Raw genomic sequence first — 13,007 nt, forward strand, 5'->3', positions numbered from 1 at the left:
GAATAAACTGAATTAATCAAAATAAAAAAATAATTTATAAATTCATAAATAAATAAACTGGGATAAAATTTCAAAAAAAAAAAAGCTCCCAAAATGGAAGGATCAGTTTATAAGAATCAAGGAGACCTAGCAAAACTAAACACATGGTAGCATTCCTATGCCGCCTCAAATGTTGGAGCAAATAACTTCCAATACTATGTAAAAAGAGGTTAAACTTAGAACCTAACCATAAACTATAATCAAGTAGATATTACCATTCATGAGCCAATCAAATAATGAATCGTCTTCTCAATTTGCTTCATGTCCCCTCTTCCAGCAAGCCAATCAAATACTGAATCATCTTCTCAATTTGCTTCATGTCCACTCTTCCATTACTTATTCAGAAGGTCACCATGTCTATTTTCTTCAGCAGTTCAAGTCCTTATCCAACTAGCCCAAGAAGTAGTGTTTGCACCTGTCTCATCTCGAACACCATCAAAATGTTCCTGTGGATGCCCTTAGTGGCTCATGTGATTCATATTTAAAAAAATAAATATAATTAAAAGTTATACAATAAAAAATATTAAAATTATTAATTTAAATTCAAAGTTTTCTCAATCCTTAATTGAATAAAAAAAACTCTTTTCACTACGTGGAGTAAAAATTCAATTAAATTGAATAAATCGATCGAACCGATCGAATTTAAAAATTCGATTCGGTTATTTTAAAATTTTGATTATTTTTAAAAAAAATTGATTAATTCGGTTCAATTTCAGTTTTAAAATTTTTTATTCGGTTAAATCGAATAAACTGAATTAATCGAAATAAAAAAAATAATTTATAAATCCATAAATAAGTAAACTGGGATAAAATTTGAAAAAAAAAAACTCCCAAATGGAAGGATCAGTTTATAAGAATCAAGGAGACCTAGCAGAACTAAACACATGGTAGCATTCCTATGCAGCCTCAAATGTTGCAGCTAAAACAATTTCCAATACTATGTAAAAGGAGGTTAAACTTGAACCTAACCATAAACTATAATCAAGTAGATATTACCATTCCTGAGTCAATCAAATACTGAATCGTCTTCTCAATTTGCTTCATGTCCACTCTTCCAGCAAGCCAATCAAATACTGAATCGTCTTCTCAATTTGCTTCATGTCCACTTTTCCAGAAAGATATAGGTACTTGTTCAGAAGGTTACCATGTCTATTTTCTTCAACAATCCAAGCCCTTGTGCAACTAGCCCAAGAAGTAGTGCTTGCACCTGTCTCATCTCAAACACCATCACAATATTTTCTGTGGATGCCCTTAGTGGCTCATGTGATTCATATTTTAAAAAATAAATATAATTAAAAGTTATACAATAAAAAATATTAAAATAATTAATTTAAATTCAAAGCTTTCTCAATCCTTAATTGAATAAAAAAACTCTTTTCACTATATAGAGTAAAAATTTAATTAAATTGAATAAATCGATCGAACCGATCGAATTTAAAAATTCAATTCGGTGATTTTAAAATTTTGATTATTTTTTTAAAAAAATCGATTAATTCGGTTCAATTTCAATTTAAAATTTTTTTAATTAATTTAAATTCAAGACTTTCTCAATCCTTAATTGAATAAAAAAAACTCTTTTCACTATATAGGTAAAATTTTAATTCAATTGAATAAATTGATCAAACTGATCGAATTTAAAAATTCGATTCGGTGATTTTAAAATTTTGATTATTTTTAAAAAAAATCGATTAATTTGGTTCAATTTCAGTTTAAAATTTTTTATTTGATTAAGTCGAATAAACTGAATTAATTAAAATAAAAAAAATAATTTATAAATCTATAAATAAGTCCTCACATTAGACGACCAACCATTTTTTCCCACCTCCTTGATTACTATTAACAGAAAGAGGAAGATTGTTAAGATTCCAAACCCAGCTACTGCACGAACCAGAATCCATAAGCTACTTCTCTTCCAACATGTAGGTCAGTAACTAGTAGCTGCATGTGCTAAAATAAGACGGCAGAAGCCAACCATGCCCTCTTGCGTGCTCCAAGTATTGTTGGAACTTTCCCTGTGCATTAGGAATATCAAGAGCTATATCGTCAAGCCCACTGACCCTTGAAAACCCTTTTGTCATTTGGTAGATGGTGATCAACCCTTCGCCGAAACACTCCTGAAGCAAATCCAATAACCTATCATTCTTCTTTTATTTTCTTTACAACTTCATGAATGAAGAAAGGCATTGCCAGATCATAGATACATTGGCGGGCTTCTCCTATATCGCCTCTACTATCATACTCTTACAGAAGCTTCATCATCTTGTCCTTTGCATCCTCCACTTCCCAACCAATGCCACCACCCCAACATCTCATAAGTCTCTCGCCAGCATGTCGAGTGGAAATAAGCAAGTGGGCCATCTGGACTATTTCCGTCCCCCTGCAATTTTTTGGAAGCTTGCCATCGATCTCATCCAATTTGAGTGGAGATAAGACATCATCAATCACAGCCCTGGCTAAGAATAGAGCTAGCTCATTTGAGGCATCCAAAATGTCTAATGCTGTGTCCTCAGCCGATTCAAGAAGCATTATGAATCCATCAACAATGTCATCCCTTGAAATTATTTCCATGCTAAGTGCAGAAAGAAGAACAGATGCCATCTCCTTCTCCCTTTTATTAACCGTCCATCACAAGCATTATCAGTTTATTGATAAAAATAGGATTGTACTCAGGAGCAGCTAAATCTTCAAGACTTCTAATAAGTTCTGGTATGTCATCAGAGAGAAAATATTCACGGATTATATCGGCAGCTGCTTGTTTGTATTTTCTAGACTTATCAAAGCCTTCATCTCTCTCTTCATTATCTGACTTCAGGAAAGATGGGTCTAACCATCTGTCAGAAATTGCCTTGCTTTCTATATTGTCAGACAAAGCTTTTGCAGCAGGAACATCTAGAGAAAGATCATCAAGACTCTCAGCCACTCAAGAGAAACCCTTGGCCATCTGACTAGGACTAATTAGAAATTCTTCTGATGCCTTTTTTTTAAGAGCTTTAGTATTAAGAGGCTCTGCTGTCTGGATTTCCACAGCAAGGATCAGAGCACGTTTCACCACCTCATGATGGAAGAATGAGATGCCCAACTCTCTAATGCACCTGCAGGCCTCTGCTGTGTCTCCATTCTCTACATATTCCCTTAACAATACTGTAATCTTCAGTTTGACCTCTTGACAGTAATATGAGTGGTGCCACCCCATTTACGTTCAACTAACTCTGCATGGTGTGGAGCAAAAAGGTAACTTTTTCCAGCAGTTTGAATAACGCCAAAGCTTTTAGAAGATTCAGGAAGTGTTTTATATGCTTTAGTGAGAAACACAGGAGGTAGGATTTCATCAACAACAGCATGGGCTAGAAATATAGCCAGCACATCAACTGCATCAACTATGTCAAGTGCCAAATCATCAACAGACTCAAGTAGCATAAAAAAAACCTCAGCTGATTTGAGCTGAACTTATCACATTGGCATACAAAGCGGATAACAGAACAGATGCCATCTATTTCTCTTTGTCATGCCGGTCCATTGCCATAGAAACAAGTTTCTTAACAAACAAATGATGGTACTCATCAGAATCAAGGTCCCTAAGTTCTGTAATAGCTAATTCTATATCACAAACGCTGAAGTACTCTTCAATGATTATTGCTATAGATTTCTTATAGTCATGTACACGATTAAAAACAGTGGCACCTTCTAGCTGATATGGCTCCTGAAATTGTATCGAATAATTATCCACATGTTAGAAGCATAAATAAACATAAAAATAATACAATGTATTATAAGGTGATACCTAAATGTCTTTACAAAAGTGTATATGTTGACAAAAGTAGAGATTGAATAAGAAAAGTCATTACTTCACCACTGTCATAATTAGGACCATGCGAGTCAATGCGTGAATCAGGCCCAGAATCCAAGAGCTTGCCCCAAGTTCCTTTCCCACCAGCTCCATCTGAAGATGACCCACAGACAAATGTTCCAAATGTAAGAACAAAAATAATAGGAACAATGGAAACAGCAGAACAATCAAGAAACTTTATGAATGATTTATATCAAAATACATGATATGGATAATATCCTTAATCACATCATTTCTCTAAACTAAAATTGCTACTAAGAGTTCATTCACCCACACAGAGGGAAAGAGGAAGGAAAAGAATCTACAAGAGAAGCCCATGTCCATTGAGAAAGGAGGAGGAGGAGATCGAGGGGGAGGACGAGAGCCGGTACGTATAGAAGACGACGATCTCAGTTTCCAGCTCCATGTCCATTTAGAGAAAGGCCTAGACGGTGTCTGGATTGACAAGGATCATCTCTCATTTTACAACTATCACAAGGCAGGTAAATTTTCGGTAGAAACAAAGTGACATAAACAAAACGACGCTGAAATGATGACACGTGGTCTCTCATCTATCGCTCAATTAATCTAACAAGCGTCTAAATAGATTTCTATAATAATTTTAATTAAAACTACAACATAGATTATAGATTATAAAATTATATATATATATATATATATATACAAATTTTAAATAATAAAAAACAAAGGAATATAAATTCTAATTAAAAAACAAACTGCTACATCAATTATAATTTTAATAAAAAACATTACATTATTTTTAATCAAAATTATTATATAATTATTTTCTTTCTAAATTTAAATGGATTTCTTTTAAATTATTAAGTTGCAATTTTGATATATAGTAATTTTCTAATCAAAATATAGCTAAAAATTAAAAAAAAAAATTGTAACAATTTTAACAAATCTACTACCTTATTTGGCAGTTTTATTATATGATCATTTATTTTTAATCATTTGATCACTTTAAATGAACATACGTGGCACCCATTCTATCCAAAAAAATTGAGTAAAAAACAACTATCTAATAATTTTAACAAACAATTTTAATTAAAATTACTAGATTTTTTTTAAAAAATTGTCAGGTCACTATAATCTATATTTAAGAAGAAAAAACACTGATGGTAGTTCTTCCTTGTGTCTCTCAACCTACTGACATGTTAAGAAGCCTTTCAGTTTCAGACCCTGATATACATATCACCTTCCACAGTATGATTATACATGCAATCATTTTGCCAATAATGCATGACAATGATTCTACAGAGCAATTGGAATGAGTGAATCATGATATTGGAAGAACTCTGTGTGACCAGACTCAGTCCACGAGGTAGAAATTTGTACACAATTCAACCATATACAACATAAGCATAGTCCAATAAAAGATTGTCAGGAATGATCAAAGGCAAACTATCGATATATCGGTAGAATCGCCTCACATTGTCCTTTTCCAAAGTCACAGTGTCTAGCACATCGCTCTTGTTCGTGAGCACCCATAAGTCAGTCGAGCGCACTCGTTTAAGGCTTCCCCTACAAAACGGACAAGATTGAGATCTCACATTCCTGCAAGGCAAAATCATGCACCATTAGCATTAGCATCAGCATTAGCAACAACAACAAAACCAAGGAATTGTTGCAAGGTAGTAGAATTCACCAGTCACGGTAGCACTTTATGCACATAGCATGGTTGCAGTTTGGCAGAACCATTTTGGAGCAAACTTCCAGGCAGATCCCGCACTCGTCCTCCCTCTCTAAATTCTTATCCGAGAGCTTCCTCCCAACTGCGTCTTTAGCTCGGCCTTTCCCCTTAGGCTGCTTTCTTTCCATCAAATTGCTCTCGAGTTGTTGCAGAGAAGGATATATAATTGCTGCAATTTTGTTGAAGAACTAAATTGAATGAGGATCGAATGCAGGCAATACTACAAAGAACACGCAGAAATGTGTATTTGTGTTCAGAATATGCACCGTAGAACTCTCCGATGCTGGCTCTCCTTTCGATAGTAGAGACTGTGGTCATATCATCGACATAAACCTGCAAAATACATCTTTTATCATCCAATAACAAACAAAGTGTTGAGGAATTTTAGAATAGTAAGTACCTTGTAGACGAGAACTTGGAAAAGCCCTAAATAACTGAGGAGACCGAAAGAACAAGTGCAGTCCAACCATTCCGACAGGAAGAGGAAACATGGAGCCAGAGGGCTGCAAGACAGCCTCATCTGAATACAAGCACCGCCATAAGCTCTTTGAATAGCATCTGTCCTGCGAGCGATCCCAACAGCCCGATCATGTTCGACCAAAAACAAAAACTCAATTTTGCTCAAAGGAATCAAAAAACCCACAGCAGAAACACAATAAAAGGACAGTCTTTACGATTACAAAATCGATTTAGGGCAACCAAAAAAAACAAAAACAAAAAGAGATGAGATTGGGAGTAGAGATTACAAGGTATTGGCATGATCGATGTCTGCTTCGAGGGCTTTGAGGGAGCCTCTCAAGGAGGGCGACCTCGCGAGCTGGCTCTGGAACATGGCTTCCGCCCCCTTCTTCGAGCTTCCAGGGATGAGGAGAAGAAGATAGGACCGGAACTTGGATTGGAAACGACAAGAAGAAGATTATCATCCGCTGCTTGATTAAATAGCAAGTTTTTTCAAGTTGCCATAAAGCAGAGGTGGAATCACAAGGAAGGGGGAAAAAAAAGGGACTCTCTAGAAAACCACTTTTTATTTCAAAAAGATTTTTTTTTCTAAGTAAATATTTAAAAATTATTTTGGATAATTTTAAATTAGTATAATAATACGATATTTATAAATTGGAATTGAGAATTTATAAAATATTTGTTCTCATCCAATGATTAGCTGGAAACACGCTAATGAGCTGCAATGATACATACTGTTGTATTTGGATTATCATATCTTATTCGCCATAAATGTGATGAATTAAATTATCATGCATCAATAAATATCCTTTTCCATCCCTCTGACTCACAACTCACGAAGCAAAGAAATAGATAAAATAAAATAAGATAAATATGCAATAAATAAGATTAACTACGATCTAAACTTGTTGATAATGTTCTAAAAAGTAGATTAGTTCACCATTAAACTGTTCTAAGAAGATTTCCTTTTTATTTGAAGAGATACCACCAAGTGGTTGCTAACTGCAGACAATGAAAGGTATATTGATTGATTGATAATGAAATCATTCATCTTTGGAAAATCTTAAGAATCTTCAAAAGGTTTTTATTTATTTTTTTAAAGCAAAGGCTGCAAAAATTGACTGTACCACTCGAATTTGAATTTCTCTAGTTAGGTTGGGGTAGGTGTTGCAGGAAATATTTTTTTAAAATAAAATAAAATATTTTTCTTATTTAAGTGTTTGAGGTACTCTATCATTGATTAAAATTGAAGTACTCGAGTTTTTTTTAACAAAAATCAGAAAGGCAATTATCCTCTTCTGTGATGCTCTAATTTTTAAAAATATTAAAACAATGTTTTATATTATTTTTCATCTTGAAATTAGTTTTTAGTATTGTTATCGGATTTACCCAAAACTACTAATTATTAGTACTTTAAATTGTTTTGTTTTAATTTTGATTAATGATAACGCTGTCAAAGTATATTAATGTGAGAGTGTTTTTTAGTCTTGAGATTAAAACAAACTGTTCTAAAATTTATTATTATTATTATTATTATTATTATTATTATTATTGATAAAATGAGAAGAACGCCCTTCTTTTTTTAATCATAAAGGAAGATGATATTTTAAATTTTTATTAAAAGGAAATAGTACAAATTCTTCAATATTATTTTTATGATTATCTCGTTTATATCTTTCTCATAAATCCTAAATTGATCAGACGTATTGTAACAGTTATAAGCTGTAACTTATGTAACATGAATGATTGTATTCGTATTGTAGCAATTAAGACTTCATAGCTACTACAATATAAATACAAGTAATCATTTATGTTATAACAGTTACGAAACCATAAATGCTATAATTGTTGTAGCAGTTATGAATTCGTAAATGCTACAATGCTACCTTGGTTCAGAATTTAAATGGGAAAACATAAAAGAGAGATGAATTTAAGTCGGAGCTACAATGCTCCCTCGGTTGGGAGCTTCCGAATTTTTATCATATCAACTGTATCTCGACTATATATATAAAGAAAATATAAATGCTATTTTCAAAAAACAAAGAAAAGTGGATCCATAATTACATTTGTCGGTGTAATCGTTTTCTCCGCGGCTTGTTGACTTTGAAGTGCTTGTTATAAAACGAGGAGCCGTGCAGATTTGTTGTCAAACTAATCAATCCATGTAATTAAAAGATGTGATGTTTGTTAGCTGCCAAGAAAAATGCTTGTATTTGGTCGACTAATTAAACTTGTTGCTTTTTTCACAAGAAAAAAAAAACAGGTGAAGAAATTTATTGCTTTGAACTCTTCGGGTTCGCTAAAAAACGTAAAAAGAGGTTTGGCAGTCAACTTCTTTTATAGTCAGCGGTCAGCCATTCCATTCATCAAACATTGATATTTTATGGCAGTAGTTTGGAATTGTGTTCCACAGCTTCAAAGATAAGCGCCATTGTGTTCCATTGGAGGTCAAACTCCAGCGCCAACCGCTAGCTGCACGCTTCAAAGTTCAAGCGTCTTTGTCATACATTAACCTGAAATTGTTGTCAATCAAATGAGCTCCAAACAGCAGTTGTTTATCAGAAAGAAAGAAAGAAGAAGAAAAAACACTTCTCGATATCATTCGGTCTCAGTCGCATTAATCTTATTACAAAATAGAAAAAAAAAAGGAATGATTGTGCATGGAAGGACTAAAACCCCCGTTAGAGGTCGATCGCATTAGAAACACACATCTAGAAAACTTCTTACGCGCCAAAAACAACTCAAAATTTTGCTGATAATAGGACGTTGTTGGGGAGAAAAATAAAAATAAAAATAAAATGAGATCTTGTGGTGGCTGGCATCAATTGATTCTGGGAAGGCTGGAACTGGCAGTATCCATATGTTGCAGATGCAATGCTGCTAAAAGGCCTTGCCAGGTTTCTCGTGGTCCCCCAGTCACTTGAACTTCCAAAAGCTTCTTTTGCTTCTTGTAGTATTCTTCTAATAGCTTGAACTGTAAGATGATAAATAAATATCAAGGTCCTTCTGTATGTAGCAACTTGCATATGATAATGATACCCATATGTTTTTGGAACAAGATAGAATAGCAATACTGTTTCGTTATTAAGTATTTGTTACAGTTAATAATGGAACGATAGCAACAAGTATAACATTTCTTTTTGTTCTGGCGGATGAAATTTTTTGGAACCGCTCATTAGAAGGCGAGCAAAATAGTGAGATCAACTTGGACTTTCATAGCAAACAAATAACAATGACCATAACATTACCAGTTGTTGAATCCAAAACCTATTTGAAAGTTAATTCATAGGGGGAAAAAAAGACCAAGAATGACTAATGTATACTTCTCAAAAGAGGATTTGGATGCAATCAAGGTTGACTTAGAGCAATAACTTACTGAACACAGGAATCCTACAATTTGATAGCGGAACTTCTGAGCTAAAGAAGCGTTCCTTGTAGAAATTAGAAGATTAACGCCCAAAAGGACATTTCGGGTTTGGACAGTTTTGTCAAAAAAAAGACAACCTTGATAGAAGAAAAAAGCAGGAGAAAAGAAAGGCAAAAGATTTGACTGATGAAAACCAGTAAATGGGCGGCCCACAAATGAGGATGGGCTCTCATACTCTTGACTTCTATCTGGACAGTTAAGCATCTAACTCAAGATTATCAGGATTTATCATGCAAAGTTTAGAAACTATAATAGTATTGAAATTGAACAATATAGGCGGCTGGGAGCATATCCAGCCAAACATACCAGATGGTCAAGTATTAATCATCTTATACTTGCAAGTTATAGCATAAAAGACAGTATGACCAGAAGTATGCTTTTATCTACAGCAAATAAAGAGAAGCATAATAATTTGGTAAAGCAAGCAAATCTAAATGAAAGGTAATGTATAAAATCAGATGAGCATAAAATGTGGACAATGTCCATAGCAAGTAATTAACTAACCATTTTACCTAGAATCCAACCCATGATTGGCTCATTCACTAATACTATGCAAATACTGGCGTATTAGAATAATTAAAATTTCTCCATTTATAATATGTATTGCAAACACATCTACCTATGCAAGATGCACCAGAAGCAAAATTAAGGAAAGCAAGATACACTGCTTCAGTCCTGTTTTGAAGTGAGAAGCCAATCAAATGAACACAAAGGCTTAAACGAGTATAAAACTAGTAAATTGTAGTCATTTTGGCTTATGCCTATTTGGTTAATGGGTTAGCTCAGTGTCAAGTGAAGTCATGACTATCCATATCATAGTGGCGCTAATCCTAGGCATGACAATAGGAACTCAAGCAAGAAGAGCTATCAATGAATAGAAATAAGGTCCTGTTTACTAGGGAAGATAGAAAGTGGGTAAGATATATATTGGGAGAAGATAGAAAATAGGGAGGGAACAAAAAGTTGGAAAAACAAAAAAAATTTACTTGGAGACTCAAAATTGTGTGTGGGTGTGCAGCATTGCTTTGACAGCGCTCAAGCAGCATACTGTGAATGATTGCAAACATTGTTGTATCAAAAGCTACTTGCAAGTATTGATGAAGAGGGTAAGATGAGCTTGATGAAGAGGGATCGAGGAGGAAGCAAGAGTTGAAGAGTAGAAGGTAGGTAGGAAAATTTTGAGGAGGAACAGAAAAAGGTAAATTGCTTTCTGGTTAGGGTTGGTATTTTTACCTTCCAAATTTCTGTAGGTCTACACTTTTTAAGTAAACATCTTATAAATGTGTTTTTCCTTCAAACTTCCTAGTTTTTCTACTTCCTCTCCAAGTAGACAAGGGGTGAAAGTGTGTCACAGGTTGGATCATAGGATTCCAACTCATGTTTTGTTATAACTAAAGAATAGAGCAGATCATTGGTAATATGTACGACTGACATTTTGGTAAGAAAATCAGGAGTTAAATAAGGCAGAATGAACCACCAGAATTTATTTTTCTCTGAGAGTGAAAGCAAATTTTGTGAATTAATGAAGCTAAATGGTTTTAATGCCATGAATGATGGCTTACACAAGTTGAGCCATCTTGTTCAAGCTTACCAGATGAAATTTATACATTGGTGGTGACTAGCATAGACTCCTGAATAAATAACACCTTTTTTTGGAAAATTGCAGGTTTAGATATATGATTTAAGATGATCCATGATACAGAAAGTGGCTGGTACTTGTGGTTTCCTTAATTCAAAATGGTGGAAAACTAGGATGAGAAGTAGATAACACAGTTTGGTTCAGAAAAAAATAATGTTCAAGAAGTTCCTAGTGATCATAAAATATGATGGAAAATAAATGGATTTTGCCTTCACTTTAAAATCATACTGTGGAAGTACCTGCTCAGAATATACATGGAGTTTTTCCATGCGTTGATCCTTCATATCTACCCCAAGAGAGGGTTTTAGCAGAGCATGACGTGTGCATGTGGCCAAGCAAGAATTAGAGCATGTTGATTCTGAGTTGCTTGCATCAAAGACCTTCCCACAATGTGGACAAATATGATAATCAAAATGTTTCTTCACTAGACAGTTCTCCACACATTTCAAGTTCACTACCAAATCAATGTCTGCTAATTGATCAAGGATTTCCTGAACAGAAAGACAAATAAGATAATTTAGCATTTGCCAAAAAAAAAAAAAAAAAAAAAGAACAAACACATACATTGACATAGTTCATGAAATCTGTACAAAATCCATCAGATGACAGATAGAATAGTTACACTTAGCAATCTCTCTTGAAAATACTCAAACAAGTGAAGATGATTAAACAAGAAAATAATGCACTTAGAAGAAGGAAAATTTTGAGATAAACAACCATAGTCAATCAATTGTGAGTATGATTTAACAGAACAAAAAATACAGTACAAGGTAAAGCGGGCATATTAACAATATAGGCGCTAAAAACTCACGGCTTGGATTGTTGTTCGTGGAATGCCACCAAGAATAAATCCCGATTCACCTCTCTGGTATCGTTCCTCCAGCCTTTTGGACAACAAGCCAAATATTATTTCCTCAGGCACCAATCTCCCATTGCTCACATCATTCGAAATCTGCAGCAACACCAAAAAAACAATTTGCATATGCTACTGTAGACAAGCAACCAACTAAAATTCAGCGACGGTTTTGACACAAACTAACAATTTACTGCTTTAAATATACTATTGTTAGTCTCACCGATAGAGGGCGAGAAATTGAAAACTAAGTTACAAATTGGGTGTAGAGTGCAAGCGACCGTAAAATCCAAAACCCCTAAACAGAAGTGCAGGAGTAACAGCAATTAGCAAATGACTATAGTACCCTTAAGGCGCAAGAAAGGGAATGAACTAAATCGTGGCCGCCACTTCGCAGGTAGCTCTAGACCATGATTCCCACACCGGAGGAAAAAACCATGAATTCGGGGGAAAAACAAGAAATAATTTGAGATCGGAACCAAACGACAACCTTTTTCCATTCCAAGGAAGGGGGGAAATCATTAAAATTTCAAGATTCGAAATCCGATAAGTTTAGAGGTGAAATCAAGAAAAAGCAGAGACCTTCTTGTAGAGGGAGGAATTGGGATTGAGCTCCTTGCGTACGAGAGATCCCATGGAGATGTAGGGGACGTCGAGGAGCTCCGCCACACGCATGGAAAGCACATGCCTCTGCGCCACGTCGGGGCTGCCCATGAACACCCACTGCACACTTCTCGCCTTCCTCTCCCCCCATGCTTCCTCCACCGCCGAGGCGCGCTGGCTATAAACGTGCTTCTCCTCCACCTCCTCCCACTCCGTCCAGTAGTCTACCTCGGCCAGCGCGGCGGAGGCGAAGGAACGGCGGGACGTAGCCATCCGCCGGGAGAAGGATCGGCAGGAAATGGAGGCCAAGAGGTTGTGGATGACAGCCATGGCCGCGACGGCGAGGATTCGTTCTCTTCGAGGAGTTGGTCAAGCTCCTGGAGGCGAAAATGAACTCCGAAATGAGGAGCCGGCTAAGGGTTTAGAAGATCTTATATATAGTGC

At 35.2% G+C, this 13,007-nt stretch overlaps 1 protein-coding gene and 1 pseudogene across 1 annotated transcript; both read right to left on the reverse strand.

The window, feature by feature from the left end:
- Positions 1-1,872: 1,872 nt before the first annotated feature.
- On the reverse strand, positions 1,873-6,555 carry LOC141838791 (MA3 DOMAIN-CONTAINING TRANSLATION REGULATORY FACTOR 4-like; annotated as a pseudogene).
- Positions 6,556-8,616: 2,061 nt separating this feature from the next.
- On the reverse strand, positions 8,617-12,951 carry LOC141841517 (putative adenylate kinase 7, mitochondrial). Its single transcript, XM_074729690.1, has 4 exons — positions 12,543-12,951; positions 11,919-12,059; positions 11,347-11,598; positions 8,617-9,015 (listed from the first exon to the last, which is right to left on the reverse strand). The coding sequence occupies exons 1-4, from the start codon at positions 12,891-12,893 to the stop codon at positions 8,863-8,865; spliced, it is 897 nt and encodes a 298-aa protein (XP_074585791.1). The 5' UTR covers positions 12,894-12,951; the 3' UTR covers positions 8,617-8,862.
- Positions 12,952-13,007: the final 56 nt, after the last annotated feature.

Source organism: Curcuma longa, chromosome 11 (genome assembly GCF_044706935.1).
Source record: "Curcuma longa cultivar G26 ecotype Majalengka, Jawa Barat chromosome 11, ITB_CL_G26_1.1, whole genome shotgun sequence".
In the NCBI taxonomy this organism is placed as follows: domain Eukaryota; kingdom Viridiplantae; phylum Streptophyta; class Magnoliopsida; order Zingiberales; family Zingiberaceae; genus Curcuma; species Curcuma longa.

Bases quoted from the DNA above. Each gene is read 5' to 3' on its own strand.
- LOC141841517 (XM_074729690.1), bottom strand. From the start codon at position 12,893: ATGGCTGTCATCCACAACCTCTTGGCCTCCATTTCCTGCCGATCCTTC. The intron at 11,599-11,918 runs GTGAGTTTTTAG...CTTTCTGTTCAG, and splicing joins CACGAACAACAATCCAAGCC to GAAATCCTTGATCAATTAGC. The intron at 9,016-11,346 runs GTACTTCCACAG...ATCATCTTACAG, and splicing joins TCCATGTATATTCTGAGCAG to TTCAAGCTATTAGAAGAATA.